The sequence below is a fragment of the Perissodus microlepis genome, chromosome 17 (assembly GCF_051167445.1).
Source record: "Perissodus microlepis isolate ML-2025 ecotype Zambia chromosome 17, ASM5116744v1, whole genome shotgun sequence".
NCBI classification, from domain to species: Eukaryota; Metazoa; Chordata; class Actinopteri; order Cichliformes; family Cichlidae; genus Perissodus; species Perissodus microlepis.
In genome coordinates, this window is record NC_140477.1 from 1,934,502 (window position 1) to 1,953,561 (window position 19,060).

The following is a 19,060-nucleotide window of genomic DNA, read 5'->3' on the forward strand; positions in this document are numbered from 1 at the left end:
TGTTGTTGAACTGCATAAGCAGGGTCTCTCGCAGCGTGCCATCGCTGCTGAGGTGCACCGTGAGGTGAACAACGGCGCTTCAGGAGGTGCAGGAGCGTCAAACGGGCGCTGGCTGTGTCCAGAAGTTGCAGAGAGCGTCCCTCGTGACTGAGGGCCCTCGTCTGTGTGGTAACAACTGGGTTTTTAACAGGACAACGCTACACTACACAAGGGACTTCTTCCAGGAGAATAACATCACTCTTTTGGACCATCCTACATCCATGATCTAAATCCAACAGAGAACCTTTGGGGAAGTTACAAAAATGGACGACAGTTCCAGACAGTAGATCGCTTCGTGCAGCCGTCTTGGAGAAATGCTCCCTCTCACCTCATGGAAACACTTGAGCGACTCATTACTGAGTTCATGTTTGGTTTACGTTTTTGTTTTTTAGGTGTGGTCCTGAACTGTTGATCAGCTGTAAAACGGCCTGTATCAGTTTAAGCGTTGTCGTCAGCGAATCGCATGCTCAAAGAAATGTTTTGTCTCTCTCCCGTTTCTTCTTGTTGAAGCTCCACTTGGAACCTTGTTAACATCCAACCGTGCAAAATAAGATTTTTTACCATTTTTCAAGTGGTCTTAAACTTTTTATCGGGACTGTAAAATGATGCTAAATGGTGCAACTTTGTAGGTGATGGCATCAAATCAAATGTAATATTTAGTTTATAAACTGAGAACAGACTAGATTGAGTTTGTGCTGCGTCAGGACTGTGAGGCGTAGAGGCAAAAAAATATATGTAACCTTCAAGGTCACAGCGATTTGAAACCTTGATGTCGATTTATCCTTAAGATATCAAACTCACAAACTTGCCTGTCGGGGTGACGACAATAGCACATATTTTACATCATCATTTAAAAAGAAAAACAAACTAAAGCTTACTCAGTTAATCCATATTAGAAAATATATTTCGTTAAATATTAAATTATTTGAAACCATATGAAATTCTTAATTGGGAAGATTTAATGGCGACGTATTCTGCCAAAATTTAAGCTCCATATTTTGCTTTATTTTTGGACTCCAGTAAAGTAGATCTGCATGATTCGCAGTTCCAAGTAATCCTTATTTATCTTCCTTATTCTGGGCCTTTGTGGAGCCACTCAGTTCATCCACTGAAACAAACTATTTTAGCTTCTCTACCTTCGAGGCAAAGGGAGAACCAAGAAAATAAAAACTGTCTCAATCCTTTGTCACACTCGCAAAGTGATGACATCTGAGAGCCAGCAAACGAAATCAAAGCATACTGAAGAAATATTTTATATTCTATATACCTCGATGATTATTTCAAAGTGCGATTACGTTTCCTGGAACGATCGAGCGTGACGAATCCTTACAGAGAAACAAATTCTGTTCCCAAGACTTAGCAGCGCCTTAATTTGCTAAGGATGCACTTAATTACAGCCGGTATGCTTCCTCCTGTGGACCATAAGTACAGCTTTCATTCAGTTAATGGGAAAGGACAGAGCGCTATGAGGAGGCTTTGTGAGTGGCTGTGAATGTTCTTGAGCCAAACAAGCCGAGGCTCTGTGTGTAGCTCGTCCCCGAGTGGCTGTGCTGCCTAATTAACTAGAGAGTGGTTTGTATTTCAAAGCCATTTGGCTCTGAAAGCAGGCTGAATGGGAAATATGTAAAGACACACAAGTACGTCACCTCATTTGTTCTTTAGATTTTGCTTTTCTACTTGCCTGGCTGTAAATCTGCAGTTATATGTTCAGCACAAACGCACAAAGACAATCGACAGCTCATATTCACCAGTAAAGAAAACACGAAAGCAAAACAACACTACAGCTGTAAGAGACGGACAGATGAGCAGGAGAGGTAATAACAGCTGCTTACAGTGGGCTCAAGTTCAATACAATCATCATTAGGGATGGGTATTGATAAGTTTTCACGATTCCGATTCCATTTTCGATTCTGTTTAACGATTCGATTCTTTATCGATTCTTTTTAAAAAAGGAGAACACTAAGGTCGATTAGCTTAGAACTTTGTTTTATATCTTCTCTTTGAACAAGATAGAAATTTAGGAGTAACATGGCCTTACAAACCCAACAGTGAGATCTTAAGAGATCCAGCCTACGGCTCTTCAATGGGGTGTCACAGGGTCCCCAGGAAAAAAAAATTGTAAATGTAAAATAATAAAATAAATATTCTCCTGTAGCAATAACAAAGTATAAGATAAATTATTCTGTAGCAATTACACAAGAATATCCAGTAATGTCCCTGCCTACAATTAAACACATTCACTTACTGAAAATCATCTGCTGTGGCAAATGGGTGCAAGCCTTTGACCACAAACTGAGTCTCTGCTCGGTGACATTCGTCTATCCTGGCCTGAAAGGAGACGCTACCGGCAGACTGCAGCGAGAACTGCCAGCATCTGAGCCAGACTGTCTCTCATCACGGTCACCTAAACGCACAGTAATGGCAGGTTTTGTAATAAGGCAGATCGCGCTAACATAATACGCACTGTTAGTTGATTATTTACCTGCCGCATTAACGGGAGAGGACGTGCAAACGTTACCGCTGCTGCTGGGTTGAGATTCACGAGTCCGGAGCGAATTAAAAACACGACATTCATTTAAGGTCATCACGTGTCTTTTGCATATTCGTAGTGTTTCCTCCCTTAAATGAAATATCTACTTTTCAAGTATTGCAAGTTGTCCTGTTGTCATCCGTTCTCGTAAAGTGTAACCAAACTTTTGAGCGTTTGAGCCGCCATGTTTCCTGCCAGGTAAATGACGCTCCGCAACGTGATGACGTCATTCGGGGCGACTGGAATCGATAAGGGAATCGTTTGGAAAAATGGCAAACAATTCCAAGGAACTGAAACAGTGGGAACCGGTTCTCAACAAGAACCGGTTTTCGATACCCATCCCTAATCATCATGGGGTAAAGTTCAATGACGAGGTTCTCAAACTGCCTCAGGAGGCCCTCGGTAATAAGACTGCATGCAAAAATAAAATACTGTTTAATACCAGTATACAGTTTCCAAATATGGGTGGTGTGACGGCACAGAGATTCCAACCATCAGCATAAACCAGCTTCCTCTGAACTCTGAAGAATCACTTGCACTGAAACATAAAACAGCCAACTGACTACTAAGTCAGTGATGGGAAATGAGGCATGATGGGAAATAAGGGGTGTGGCTACAGTTAACTATACTACTGGACTCCCCCGTCTGTGCAGGTTCTCTGGTGCTATAAATTAATGGCTTTAGATGGGTCGTTTTTCTTTCCTGGCCCTAAACCGCACGTCGGCTCAATGAACTAAACTTCGAGAGTCTCTGTTATAAACTGTGTCTTCTGCACCTTAATTGAAAGTCTGGAAATATTAGTTCAATGTGCAAAACTTTTCTGTCTGTTAGGCCAAAAACTAGGGCACACCTGAAATAGATGTACTAGGTGGGCTGGGACAGAAGCAAAGAGGAGGACAAAGAGAAAAGGAAAAAGCTGTCAGCTGACAAAGTCACAGAGGCATGTGGGAGACTTTCACTCCTGTGCTTCGTACATTGGTGTAAGACTACTAATGAGGCCGTTATTCACGGAGAAATTAAGCCAATTAATGCCATAATTAGTCATACTAGTTTTTTAATACTTGCAAAATCGAGTGTAATCTAATCCGAGCTTATAAATCCTTTCGCTGTCAGGCTTTTAATTACCCTGTTTTTTTCCTCTTACATGTCATATTAGAGGATGACTCATGACATGATGTATAGTTAGTGGCGGTGAACACACAAGGCGAGACGCTGTAAACACCTGGCGCCGGCTCGGGGAATCTGTTAAATGAAGCGTTTGAGTTTTTGTGTTCGCACAGTTGTGGTTCGCAAACAGACACAAGACCTAGATTTTGGAGGACTGCACAGGAGCACGTCTGTGGGCGACTTTTGCCGCTTGTTATCTGAAGAGAGACGTGTCCACAGACGCATTTGCGGGACGGTAAATTAGGCTTAAGCTCTTCGCCTGCACGTTAATTTCTGTGTGCAAAGACAGATACGAGTAAAATGTGAAGACTGAAGGGAAATAACATAACTGGACTTTTCCTTTTGCAGCATTTTGTTTTTGCATATAAAAATATTCAAGTTCCCACCAAAGATTTTGATTTTCCACCAATAGATAAATCGCCAGGACTGGGATAAAAATATTTATAGCTACTTTTTTTTTGAAAAGCTTTTATTTTTTCTTTATAAACCAGCCAAAAATAAAAGGAAATGCAGAATAGATGAAAAGAAGTGACAGGGAGAGTCATTCAACTTGCCATCTCTGACATTCACCAGAAAAATGTGTTTTCTAAATTAAATACGTTTCCTCAAACCAAGTTGCCAAAAATCACTGATGCCCATCAACAGCATCTGCCACATAACACAGAGTTATTTTAAATAAATAAAGTCTTAACATAATAACTAGTAACTGCGAGTTAAAAGCCATTCATCACCATCATCTCTGCCTAGAAGCAGAATTTAAATGAGACTGCTTGAAAGCTGAGATCTAAATAGAAGACTGGTATCTATTGGTAACAAGCACTTCCTGTTTGTACCTGATGCACAACAGAGAGGCACAACTGTCTGTGGAGAATATGAATGAGAAGCTGGGTAAGTCATAGCTGTGATGCAGCTACAACAGGTGACCAAGTTCAGTTAGAGATCTTTGCACGTGCTTGCAGTCCTCGAACACGTGCCCTGCAGCGTTACTCCATTTAAAGATGTTTTCAAGACACTTACCCAGAAGTTGTTCTGAAATAATGCCATCTTCACTCAGAACGTCACAGCAATCTGTAAGAAAGAGGTAGAGCCGCATTAGAGAAAAGTGTGACGTCTAGATTCTCTCCCCCCCTTTTCTCCACATGCTGAAGAAGAAAATGACCCAGAGGACGTTTTGTAACTCTATAAAATGTGTAAATGTCAAAAATTCTCCTCTGCCCTGTGACAAACTATCAAAGTGTCAGCAAAACGCATGTAAACGATTTCAGCAAAGTCCAGCTTTGTAGAAACTCTTGAGACACTTTGAGCGTAGGAAGGGAACTCCTGAGGGAGAGCAGAGAGCTTCACAAATGACTTCAAAGGATAAATTCAGAGAATGAAGGGAGGAGGGGTGACACGGGAGAGATGGGGGAGGAAAGAACAGGGGAGGAGAGAGAGCGATCGATGGAGTGAACGAGGCAAAAGAGACCAAGGTAACCTCCACGGAAAAAAGAAAAAAAAGACGTGCATGTGCTGCACTTCATCGCATCACAGCTACTGGTGCATTTAGGTTTGAACATGCATGCAGCAAACACTTTGCTTATCTGCTCAACATTTCTGGATTGCAACAGTTTATTACAATTTATTACTGACACACAAGCCCTGTGACACATGCCAACGCACGTCTGTGCGAGCGGTCGAACAGGAAAATCAAAGATCGCACGACATCAGAACAGCATGTGACCCCCATCGCCTCAGAGCTTAAATACAACTTGTCGTGCGTCCACCGTTTTCACGAGAGGTTTATTTTTAATTTGCTGGTGGCAGGAGGAAGTTCACTGCAGCAGCAGAGCAACATGCACCTTTTAAGCCCCTGCATACACAATTATATCAAAGAAACACAAACACTTTAATGAAACGTGTACACAAAGCATCCTGCCCTTTGCAAGAGAATCCATAATGGGGCAAGAGTTTCCCCAGGGCTCACGCAGGGTTCCTGTTATCTGTTATTCTGCTGACTGTGTGCGTTTGAGGTGTGTGTGTGTGTGTGTGTGTGTGTTGACAACAGCCCTCTCCTTCTATTGGCACAGATTCAGCTCAGTCCTGGTGACCTGGCATAAGACAACAGCCACACATACACAAACCAACACAGCAAGCCCTAGAGTGTGCACACACACACACACACACACACACACCTCAGTAATTAGCTCAGCAGCAGGACTGGAGGCCTGCAGACAGCTTTGTGTTGGGCAGAGGAGGAGAGCCCACAGGAGGGACGGAAATACTGTGGAGCAGCAGCTACACGACGGATATCAATGGTTAGTGTATCGATTTCCAGCGAAACAACACTTTGCCAATATTTTCATATCTGCTGTACAGTGTGGAAAACAAACCAAACAAACTCCTGAAGATGATTAATGACTGAATACTGCAGCGCTGCCACCGTAAGATTCATCATCTTTGGCCTTTAATATGGGCGGAGTCAGCGGTGGAGGTCATACACCAGCACATCAATCAATTTATTTAATAAAAACCCAACAACTTCTTGTCAGTACCTCAAATGATTATCATTGGCCAACCTCGATATTTATAAAACGCTATCCTAACATTTCAGGGAAATACTGGTCCTCATTGTCAGAATATTTTACAGGTTTTAACCCACTACTAATAAATCCTGCCTGAGCAGATTTCCATGGCAGCCGTGCAGCGGGACGGCAGATCTGACCAGAGCACCAGATGGTTTTTAGGCAAGCAGAAAAGGGGGGCAAAGGGAGCACACCAGATAAAAACAGACGTGTCACAAAGACACCGAAACCTGCTCGTAGATCTGAGTTAATTACATATACTTTTAGCTGTAATCCTCACAGTCCTGACGCAGCACAAAGCAGAGGCACAAAGACACCATACCCATGGTGCTGGCATGTATAGAAGTAGCTGACATCCAGCATTCTCCGCCTGGTTCCAACTAAATGTTGAGCTGAAATCAGCTCTGGGGCAAACAGAGCCCTGAGAAGAAGTGGGACACTCTGTGACCCTGATTCCTCAAACTCCAGATCATTTTTTATTCAGGAAATAAATGTGGGCGCAGTTTTTGGTCCTGCCATGTGTAACATCTACTGACTGCTCACACAAGCAGCGAACATGCTGAAACGTGTTATGCACCGATTAAACGCTTGACATTTGGAAACATGAGTTGCTGTAATGTCCCAGTGTGGGTGTGAGACACACGCCTCACACTTTCTTATGACATATCGATAAAGTTTCACTGATCACATCTACTGAATACGTCGTGTTGAGCAGGGTGCAGCACCACCGGACCCACCCGGGATTGAAAGCTGCCGACTTGTACAAACACTTCTCAGTTACTCTCCAGACTGTAGTGAAGCTTGGAGAAAGTAAGAAACAACCAGAAACAGAGACCGTTTGCCTTCACAATAAAAGCTGTGCACACATTTCAAACTTTTATTGTGAAGGTGAGCAGACACCGTTTCTGGTTGGCATCGCACTTTTCGCAGTTTCAATGCAGAATAGCGAGTAGTTTACGAGTGTCTGCAGACACGTCAGCATAGGGCTGCTCAATTAATCGAATTTTAATCTCGATTATGATCTGGGCTTTCAACGATCATTAAAAATGACTGAGCCGATTATTAGCCCCTCCCTCGTGCTTTACTCTCGCGCTGCTCCGTGCGGCAAATCGAGCGCACCTCTCTGCATTTCGAACACCGGCCTTTAAGGTGTCGCGGATAAATACAACAAAATAACACTAGTACCGGTACCGAAAAAAAGAAGATTTATTCATAACACACGTGAAAAGACCCAGGAAAACCGAGTAAACGATAAAAACGATAACAAAATAACGCTGAAAACCGATAAAAACCCTGAAAACTATACATTTCACACCTGAGCCTCAACTCTCGCGGCCCGGTACCAAACGACTCACGGACCGGTACCGGTCCGAGGCCCGGGGGTTGGGGACCGCTGATTAAGAGGACCCGAGGGAGGCTCGGAAAGCTAAGCAGAAGTTATTTGGAGAGGAGAGTGACTGCCGTTGGTTGAAAAGAGAGGTAAAAAAAACTTCAGTGGTGTGGAAATATTATGGGTTGGCGGAGTCAGACGTGGATCAAGTAGACACAGTGTGTAAACTTTGCTACAGTGTCGCAGCTGCACCACAGAGCAACACTGCAAAGTTCACTAAACATAGATGTTTACATTTTTCATTTATTTCTTATATTGCAAACATTTGCACTGTTATCAGTATTTGCACTATTTTATATTATTTTTTGACAATCTTTAAAGTCATTATTCAACACATTGTTATTGTTAAATAAATATCGTCAAATAATCGAGATCTCAATTTCAGTGAAAATAATTGTGATTATCATTTTTGCCATAATCGAGCAGCCCTACGTCAGCATCTTCCATGACCAGTCTTGTGTCCACTGTGGGCGGGGCCTAAACTTTAGCTTTACCTGAGCATACCAGTAAGAAGGCAAAATGTCCTCTGTGGCCTCTCGAGTGACTTATATTACTGGATACTAGTAGGACTGTAGAGTACAGTGAGCGGAGGTACAACTGTGCACCCTCCTCAATAATGGTTCTAAACCTAAAAATCATATAGAAATATATAAGAGTCATCACACGTTTATAACATTTCACTAATGAAAAGCATGCTGGGTAATGCTAGGCAGTCAGGTAGCACAACAGTCTGTCAACAGCTGAGCAAACTGTGGACACAGATCGACAGGAGACCAGAGATGGATCAAAGAAACTTGTGACAAAGACAGGAGCTGTGTCTGCTGTCTGCAAGTTTCCCGGCTTTATAAAATCAGACTCTGGTATCTCGTCCACAAACGCCGAGGGGAACGAGGCGAGGCAAATCTAACGGATGTTTTTCCTGACAACAGAGCGACGTGTCCATGTGAAGTTCTGCTCTGCTGTGGAAACATTGACACCAATGGGCCAAATGTTTTCTGTTTAAAACAAGAGCAACAAAAGAAGCAACCTGTCAAGGACCAACTTTGTAGTCATGTGTCTAACAATCATGTGGTTTTATTTTATTTTTAATGTTGGCATTAAAGTGCGTTATTATTCCACACAGTCCTTATACATTTATAAAAGCTCAATTATGCAGAAATCATGTTAATTCTAACCTCCTTTGAGTTTATGAAGCAACAGTCTTAAAAAATACTGTGATACAAATTTTCTCATAGTGTGAAACACTAAAGTTGGGCCATAGTTTCCAAGTTTTTTCCCCTCAATGAACCAAACTTTGTAGAATATGAATGTTTGGTCACTGATGCAGAGGTGATATTAGGTTAAATATTAGGCCGCTGGATCTGCAATAATCAAACCAAACTAACAGCAATATCACGATCTGCTGCATCCAATATTTTTTATTTATTTGTGTTAGTGTTTTATTATCTTGGAGGATTGCACCAAAATATGTGGCAAAATTCAAAAATAGGCAACGGTGCTCATGTTCTCAGATCTCGTCCTGCTCTTTGATAAAAAAGTCGTCCTGTTAAGCAACACAATGAAGGTAGCTTAACCTCCTGAGACCCGAACTCTTCCCCGACATGCATTTTTAATTTCTCTTTGATATTTGGGCTGATTGGGGCCAGATGAATGTAAAAACAAAGAATTACCAGATTAGTTTTTTTTACCTAATTTTTGTTTCTAAGAAAAATGAGAGCCACATTTGAGGATAATCGTTTAAAATTTCGATAGAACAGAAGCAGCATAACGTCCTCGTAAGTGGATATCAGGCCCTTGTAGAGCAAAATTTAGTATTTTGGTCTAAATGACCCAAAATGTGATGTCCACATATGTGGACGCAGGTCCTAGGAGGTTAACATAGCATGTATGGCTTTTGAATATTTTAATGCATTTTTAATGCAGAGAAACGTGTCTGAACTAAGAGGCACATGTAGTAGAGCATCCCGAGCCGTCCTGAACTCGTACTTTTTCGAATATTTATCAAGTATAATAATATATAAATGAACAAATATTTACTCTCTGAAAATTGGACTGATTATCCACCAATTAAAAACGCACTGAAACCGTTTACATGCCTTTTTCTGAGAAACATGCGATGAAATTATTTTTAGAAATGCTTTTTTGGCAGAACTTCAAACGGCCTTTCATCGGCATCAGGTAATTCTGTTTTCTACACACCCGATCAACCCTTATTTTTGGCGTTGGCACTGCAGGCCGAAGACGAGCAGATGCAGAACGGCAACACAGGCAATGCAACTAAAACTAAACACGAGGAGGAAAATATATCTTTAGCAGCCACACAGGGAGGAAATGCAGCCTTATCAATTAAAAACACTCTAACCTCGTCTTCTGCCACCCTCACACTGCCTGACATCACGCAGACGGCTGCCATGAAAAATTAGGCCTTTAAAAAAGCAGATGGGAAGGAATGAAATAAGGTCTCATACAGAAACAAGAACTACCCACAGTTCATTTCATTCCAGCAGGATATAAATGATGCATCCTCTCCGCCCATACTAAGCATTTCAGTTTTTATTTCCTTTCCCTTCGCCTTTGCCAGCGATGGCTCTACTAGCAGACGTCTCTCTGACAGGAGGGAGGAGGGAAGGAGGGTAAGGGAAGGTCAACCCAAACTCCCGCCTCCTCACCACCTCCACCTGCCTCCTCACCACCTCCACCTGCCTCCTCACCACCTCCACCTGCCTTTCTCCTTCCTTTGCTTGAGAGGACAGAGGAACAAGTCCCCATGTGTCTCCTCGCGCTTTCAGACACCAGCATCCTCATCTGGCTCAAAAAGCTAAATAAAAATGGAACTGGGTTAAATGTAATGACACAGTTGAGCGTAAAATAAAGATGCCCTGCTAACCTCAGAGGAAAACGAGGCAAAGGAACAGAGGAAAGGAAGAAAAAGGACACGTAGGCAAAGTGTGACTAAAAGATAAAACAAACGAGCCACAGCGCACAGAGGTGGAAAGAGTACTAAAATATTTTACTCAAGTAAAAGTACTATTACTTTGCTGACATTTTACTCAAGTACAAGTAAAATTACCTGTCTAAAAATGTACTCAAGTAAAAGTAAAAAGTAGCTCATTTAAAATGTACTCAGAGTAAAAGTTACATAGTTACTTTTCTGTCAGCAGGAGGACAGCCGCTTCTGAGTAGTGCAAAAAAAGACAGTGGGATATAAATCTCAAAGTAGTTCTTTGTTAGTGAAAAGAAAAACTTTACAAATTAAAGTGCAGTGGCAGTTAAACTGCAAGTCTATACATGAAAATGGACAATGGTCACCAAACCAATCAACCAAACTGTCAGGTATCACAGTGTTTTCAATACAAAACCACATCATTCTTTCACATGAGAATGTGTTCTAAACTGTCAAATAAGAGAACAAGTCCTGAACTGAACGGCAGCTGCTTTAAAAATGTTTTTTAATTTTTTAAACTTGGCCCTGCCCTACTGTACCTCTAGATTAAAGTTCCTTTGTATCCATCCTAGAGTGTTACTCTCTGAACTTCCTGTTAATTTTGAGGAGCAGTTGATTTTCAAAGTTAGTAGAGCTCATCCTTGCTCGCTTTGCAGTGAACAGTAGTCCAGCACAGCTAAAGAGACGCTCGCAGGCAGCTGAGGCAGGCAGGCCAGTGTTAAGTTTGAGAGAAAGTTTTTTGACGTCCCTAATAAGACATCAATGCATTACATAGCTACCGCTGGTAAATTACACCAATATACCTCGTGTTTTTTGTTTTATTGGACAGTAACAGGCTAGTTAACGGGAGGTTGCAAGTGCTAATTAACAAGTAACAGAAGTCAGCTGTCTTTGACTAATCTAAGGTAAGTGAGCGCTCTGTTATTCTTTTGCCTGCAGTGTGAACATATGTGGGTTAAGTAAGAAAGTAGCCGCTTCTGTCTTTAATTTAACTATTTTTTAAAATAAATTATTATTATTAACAAACAGGAAAAACGTAGGTAAACACATTTTCTTTTGGCAATTTACCAACCCAGTAAAAAAAATGTAAGTTGCGTGGACAACAACGTGCCCGATTACAGCAAGTTGCTAGTACCAACCAACGTTATCTGTGTTCTTCACAGATGTCTTAACGTAATGTGATTAATTTGAACACAGCCTCTTTGCTACCATAACGGTACGAGTTGTATTTAACTTACCTCTACATGCTTGCGCAGGTTTGATGTGGAATTTTTAAAAGCTGCTAACTCGGTCTCTCTGGGCAAACACAGCTTACACTGCATAATAAAGCTGTTGCCTTTCTTGCACTTGAAGCCGAAATGGTCCCTTAAATACGGCCAGGGGTTCACATCCGTTTCTTCAGTTCAGGGTCAGCAGAATTCGACGGGGCTTCTTTTTTCACTAGATCCGTAACACCGATGTCAGACTCCATCTTTAACGTGACCTTAGCGCCAATTTGTTCTACTACCCATTGTTCCCTGCAGTATTTCCAAAGCGCAATGTTTTGTTTTGTTTTTTTTAATTTACTCAGTAACGGGTGTGATTGAAAACGTAGCGAACTACAATACTTTTTAAAAAATATACTTAAGTAAAAGTAAAATTACAGACTTGAAAAATGACTTTAAAAAGTACAAATACACAAAAAAAAAACTACTCAATTACAGTAACGCAAGTAAATGTAATTCGTTACTTTCCACCTCTGACAGCGCAGAGTCGGATCGGTGAATAAACCTTCGAACAGCTGAAGGACGGGAAGGAAGCAAACAATCAGTAAAGGTGTCAAAATGATGCTTTTCATCATCTATTAATACCAAACGAGTTGTACAATCATAAACAGAAATAGATGGATAATTATAATCTATGAATGCTGACAAGACTTAATAACACCGGCTTTTAAACTGGACGAAATGGGAATGACAGGAAAACGTTTTCTCAAAAATAATCAACAGAATTATTTCTAATGAACAAATGCGTGAATTCATTTGCCAGAAACAGCAGTCAGACTAACTGCTGTTACCCAAATGCAGATGTGAGACGCAGCGTGAGAGAGGACAAGGGCAGGCGGACCGAACTGATGAAGCGACCGGCGTCTGCTGCACTGCGGAGCAGCTCTGCTGTCCTTCGCTATCAGTTTTAAACCTGATTTGGTGAAGTGTGGAGGAGATATCATTTTGTGTCAGGCCCAATTTCCCCATCCCCGCCACCAACAGACTCCAGCACTGCTCTGCCACATCTGCCAATGGGATGACTCACTGAGGACAGTAATTTAGAGCGAGACATCAGTGTGGATGTTTCCTTCCATCATATCAAACCTGTGAGCACTGACCTGTAAAATCGAGTTTCATTACAAAATATTCAGACTTTGGATTGTATTTTTTTCCCCACTTACTTTCTGCATCATTGCTAACAGAATGACACGTGGAATGGGACTACATGTTATATAAGCACCGAAGAAACAACTCATTAACTAATTAGCTAATCCTAAAAATTATTTCCTCGTGTACCTACCACCTTTAGGGCCATGTGAGCAGTAGCCTAAGCAGAGAAACGCAGACTTTAGCAGCTCTACTCTGTGAGGTTGACATATAAATTGACCACTTTGCTTTTACACTCAGCTACCTCTTCAGCACAGTCCATCACTGCTGAATCACACCAAACCATCTATGATCCATCACCCACAAACAAGAACCCGAGATACTTAAACTTTTGCCGCCTTTCTGCAGCTGAGAACCACGGTTTCAGACTTGGAGCTTCTAAATTTCATCACCAACACCTCACACTTGGCTGCAAACTGCCCCAGTGCTAGCAGGAGGTCTCTGTCTGATAAATCATCAGCAAAATGTAGAGAGGTCATCCCAAGGCCACCGAAGCAGAAACCCTCTGCTTACTGGCTGTGCCTCGAAATTCTGTCCACCAAATCTTCGAGTGGACAAAGAGTTGGCCCGGTCTTGCACAACCACATGAAAAGTGCATTATCCCCCCTGGATTGAAGGAATCTCTTCTCCAGCACCCTGGCAAAGACCTTAAAGGGGAGGCTGAGGAATGTGAGCACACGCTCAGGTCCTCCTTTTTGTTGTTACAATGTTACAGAGGAGTGTCAACCAGGACAGCTCCATGACATCCAGAGGCAGAACAATTACTGATCAAAGGAATTTTTCTCATTTCTAATGGATGCACAGCTACAGAGGGACATTTTTCATTTCACATGAGCACTTTGACTTTTTAACACTAAAAACGGTCGAAATTGTCTGGTGCTCTGTGAAAGGAGTGGCTCCCGTTTTAAAACTGCAATGAGACAGAAGAGACCCAGAAAGCTGCTACGATACTCAGCTATACAGATGCATTCACTCTTTGATTAGCAGTTTAACAGTTTTCAGCTGTGCTGACCTGATAAAAAAGGCTGTTTCCAATGATCAGTTATGATATAAACACGATAAACTTGGATTATGTTAAAGAGTCTCTGTAAACAAGAGTTTCATTTATAACATTTCTGGTTAGTTTTACTGTAGCATGCTGCAGTACTGCTGGGCCTGTTGATGCTGCAAACCATGACATTCAATGCTTTTATAAGGTGTTGTATGAACGCAACACATATCACATTATAACACGATGATGTTATAAGATGCATCATTCAGCTTTTGTCGATATAAACGAGACGATGTTGTGAAATTAAAATGGCATAATGCAAAAATCCAAAAACAAATATCAGTGCTGAGAGTTTCACAGATTCTAAAGAGGAACATGTCGCTAAAAGCTTTCTGACAGAACAACTTTGCTTCTCACTTTTCTTCTGTCCTACAGCAGCTCTGATGTGGAGGTTTTCCTTGGTGAATTATCACGCAGAGTGAGTGCTCACACCCAAAGTGCTGGCATAAATGGTAAGGAGCTGTCGCAACGTCACTGTTTGCGTGGATAATGGGCCCAAAAAAATCTACCCAAGTGCCAAGTTTGTAGCTCAAATCCTGATTGTGTCGGAGGAGATTGTGGACAAAGAAACAGAGAGAGATTTCCTGTTTTACAGTAAGGATAATAAGAATAATGAGATGACTAAATGACCACAAACCTTTGCACGATACAGTCTATGACAACAATATATTTACGAGGGCGAACCCAAAAGTAAGGTCTCCTATTTTTTTCTGAAATAAAACAACTGTTTATTTTCTAAAATATATTTTAAAGGTTGAAGAATTATTTATTTTTGGTTAATGCATTTTTGTAAACGCTGTGACAGTTTTAGGATGCCCCTATGACACCAGGCTGTAAACTCTCTACACCACTTGCAAACGTTTTTTACATCCATGCATAGCTGTCCGTATACTTCTGTCAATGAATTTCAACCGCTTTATCACCTTTTTGGTTCAAAAATCAAAATAACTGCACGATGTTCCGTTTTCAAGACTGAGCATCCCAGCGAAGCCGCGCATGCTTGTTTGGGAGCGGCGGAAGGACCGATCACAACAGTGGGGCCAACAGCCGTACGAACAGTTTCTCTACGTCTCCGCCGCTTTGGAGACCTGACTTTTACTCCCCTCGTACTTCTGAGAAACTTAAACCAAAAAAATATTTCACGTCTACTTGAAAAAACAAAAAGAACTTTTCGTAAGTTCATCATTAGACTGACTGCTTTAACTTTATGAGTCTAATAATAAACATTCAAGCAAATGACGTGCTCGGATGCTGGGCCGCCTTAGCTTCAGGACTATTAGGATTTGTTGCTCTTGCATCATGCAAATGGAAAATGTATGGGCATTAGTATTTCAGCACGCTGGCTTAATCTCTGGCAATTTGCAATGAGCGTTTTCATGTCTTGCTGATATCCTTTAAACAAACTCATTAAAGTGACTGATCACAAAAACAAAACAAAAACAGACAGTCGGGCTGCTTCTTGAGGCTGAAAGATTGGATCAATTGTCCACATGAGACCGTGATCTTACCAGACATACAAAATCCTCTTGGTGATTCATTGCTGGTCTATTATAAGAAAACATGATTGCTACAATTATAGACAACTACCTCAGCACCCACAAATTGCTGCCCACCAAACAAATGAGTCAACAAAAGTGTGCTAAAGCAGAGCCTGAACCCAACAATCAGATCGCTGTCACTACCGTGACAGAATTACACCCTGTGTTTAATGACGAAGCAACACTGTGCACAGCTATTCTCTTACAGTGACAAACGCGCTGCCTGGTGAACGTATGCACAGGCAACGACCGAGACCAGAAGAGAGAAGCGGAGAGACGGCAAACACAATAAACAGGAGGAAAGCAGCGAAAGAAAAAGCAGAGTGATAAACACAACCCGGGCTGTCAGCTCCCCATTGTCCCGGCCTGAAAGCGCTTTTGTTACTGCAGCATACAGCTCCAGTCGAGTCCAGTCTATGACAACGTGCCAGGCGAGCATCACTTCTAAGCTTGGCACGACCAGCTGCGTAAGGCCAGAGACGCTCATCGAGCGCTATGCACAGCTAGAGAAGAACACGTTTTTATTTTTTGATATATTCACATATGGCGTTCAGGAAGCGCTCTTTAAAAGGACAGAGGTGGAGGTGACAAGAAGACTCTTTGAAGGGTAAATTAGTCAGAATTGAGTCGTTTTTGCTTCTTTATGGCACAAGGTTGCAACGAAAACAAAGAAAAGCAGCAAATCTTTACATGTAAGAATATATCTTAACTTAAAAAAGCTTTGTCTATCAAAAAATTAAAAATGTATATAAAACCAGTACTACTGCTGCTGGGAAAGCATCTAGAAACACTTTGGGGACATTTATCAAAAGAAATGTGAGTCCTCTACTACAGCGGTCCCCAACCCCCGGGCCGTGGACCGGTGCCGGGCCGCGAGTCGTTTGGTACCGGTCCGCGAGAGTTGAGGCTCAGGTGTGAAATTTATGGTTTTCAGGGTTTTTTATCGTTAACTCTGTTTCCCTGGGTCTTTTCCCGCATTGTAGCTGTGCGTCTTATTTTGAAAGAAACATTTACCCGTTACCATAGCGACCAGAGAGCATTAAGGGGCAGAGAGGAGGATGTTACTGTCAGTGTTGTTGGCACATTTCAGGTGGACACTGCTAATAAACGTACACAATTACACAGTGAATTCGCCTTTATTGTTATATTTACAAAATACCACGGTTTTTGTCGTGGTCATTTTTGCTCATTTTATGTTGTTGTATTTATCCGCGACACCTTAAAGGCCGGTCCGTGGAAATATTGTCTGACATTAAACCGGTTTAAAAAAGGTTGGGGACCGCTGGTCTACTATGTACCCGGTATCACACTCGCAAAGCACGTGAGACTTGGTAAGATTAGGTGACATGGTGTAATATTCCTTTATATTCCAAACTGTACCAGTTAAAGCGCACATATTACAGGTGTGGTACTACTCTCAGTTATTTGAGACCAGTCCGGGGTGTCGGGTGATCTTTAAAGAATCCGGTCGTAAAGTCTGACGTCACTAGCCGTGTCTGGGCCTAAACTCCGCTGCAGGTCCATATATCAAACGATCACTATGGCATTACTGAGAGTTGAAAAACTGTCTAAAGTCTTTCATCTTTAATAAAATGATCAGCGTTCTGCTCTACCAGGTGTAACAATTGAGTTTAACATCCAGGCATCCATGAAAACGGAATTTATGACATTTAACGGAGTTAGAAGTTAGCAGGAAGTTAGCTCGCTAGCTTCTATCTAAATACAATATAGCATGTCCTGACTGCGGGGTTTTGGAAACAAATGAAAATGTACAGCTCTGTTATCACTTCCAACATAAATGAAGACAGAAAACTAAACAGCAGTGACGTTTGTAGGGTTACTGAAGTTTGGCTAGCTGGTATATAATGATGTGCTACGTGACCGCTAGCGACACAGCTATGTTAGCATAATATAAACAAGCTAACTTTTTTTCCACTCGATAAAAGTTAACGTGAGTGTTCTCAGTGGTCAGGAACAAATGTAATCGCATGGCAGGATGCTGTAAAAGGACCAAACATCAGCCAGGAGAACAACTGAGATAATCCATCCACAATACGAGGTTAGTCATTCATATACTGCTGCATGGGCTGGGCTGTAGTTACATCCTAAGGTTTTAAAAACTGAGCTTAAATAAATGATTAGCGGTAATAAAAGCCGAGGGAGGTCAACAGTGATCACTGACTGTTTTAGGAGCTTTTTGAGATTAAATAGAAGAAAATACAAAACATTAAACATGTTAACAACACAAAAGCCATATTAAACGCAGACTACTTTAGGCCTGGAAGTAGGATTCGTCACGTCATCACTTAACGACCGGATAGTCAAACAGTCCCGGTGAAAACCAGTTATTTTGTCTTGGATTACCACTCCTTAAATTGTTTGTTTTGTTTGATCAGCAGTTAAAAACATATTTACAGTATCAGGTACAGGAAAGAGTAAATTCCTCATCCTGCAATCAACAACTTTTAGTTGTACTGCTCGACACGTTTCTTCATTAATGGAAAAATGAAACATTTTTGCAGATTATTTATTAAATTAAACCATCACCACACATAAAACAGCCCAATAAATACACTTGTATTACTCTAAACTACATGAAAAGACAACCTGTCACTGACTCAGAGTTTCCCTTCTGGTGGCTGATTTTAGTTTTAATCTGAAGTAATTAAAATAATCTTAAATTGAAGTCACTCTCCGTGTTCCTGTTAAGCAAATTCATTTATTTTAATTCAACGCTCCTTCTCGCTCTGCTGAGCACTCAGAAACAGACCCGAAGAGCCGAAGGGGCGAGCTCAGTCCTCCATCCTGCCTCGGGACCCTCCCATCTGCTACAAGAGGAGCTTGGCTGGACTCGCTCATGACCTCAGGCACAGGTCGTGGTTTTAGACACATTTTTTATTTTATTTTTTTTAATCTTGCTTTCACTCAAATTCCTTACATGTAACTCAAACTGCTTTAAAAGTATACAATATTTTCCATAAAATATTTTACTGTAAAACAAAGAGCAGCTCAGAACTGAAAGTGTTCTCTTTTATTACAAAAGAGCTTCACTTGACTGTTTCCTGTCTCATATTTCCTGTCTCTAGGTCTTGCCCTGCTTGGCAAAGACAAGGGAAGGCCTTGCGGGGCTCCAGCCTACATATGAAAACACACATGTATAATTGATCATGTGGCTCTGTGTGCACATGAGCATTTTTGAAAGGTCGAGCCAAAGGACTGTTCAAACAGGTTAAAGCATCAGTTCAGTGCAGGCATCTGGTGCTTCCAAATTAAAATGCAGAACAGGGAGCTCTTTTTATTTGTCCTCTTCTGCCTGCAGGAGGAAATATCAGGTTGTAAAGGAGTGTATGCGCTTCAGTAATTGGCTGTGTGCAGCAGGTGAGAGAAAGTGCGAGTCAGCAATGTTTGAGGGTGTCATGAGAGGTT

At 41.6% G+C, this 19,060-nt stretch overlaps 1 protein-coding gene across 5 annotated transcripts in view; it reads right to left on the bottom strand.

Moving 5' to 3' along the window:
* The window catches only part of fcho1 (FCH and mu domain containing endocytic adaptor 1), a 68,644-nt gene that overhangs the window by 45,006 nt on the left and 4,578 nt on the right, over positions 1 to 19,060 (bottom strand). For 4 of the 5 annotated variants that reach the window (XM_084910435.1, XM_084910431.1, XM_084910432.1 and 1 more), the window contains exon 2: positions 4,754 to 4,804. In XM_084910435.1, the coding sequence (XP_084766561.1) occupies positions 4,754 to 4,780 (27 nt within the window). In that variant the 5' untranslated portion in view covers positions 4,781 to 4,804. Of the gene's footprint in view, positions 1 to 4,753; positions 4,805 to 11,869; positions 11,892 to 19,060 lie in introns of those variants that run through there. The other variant, XM_084910434.1, reaches the window with a different exon arrangement.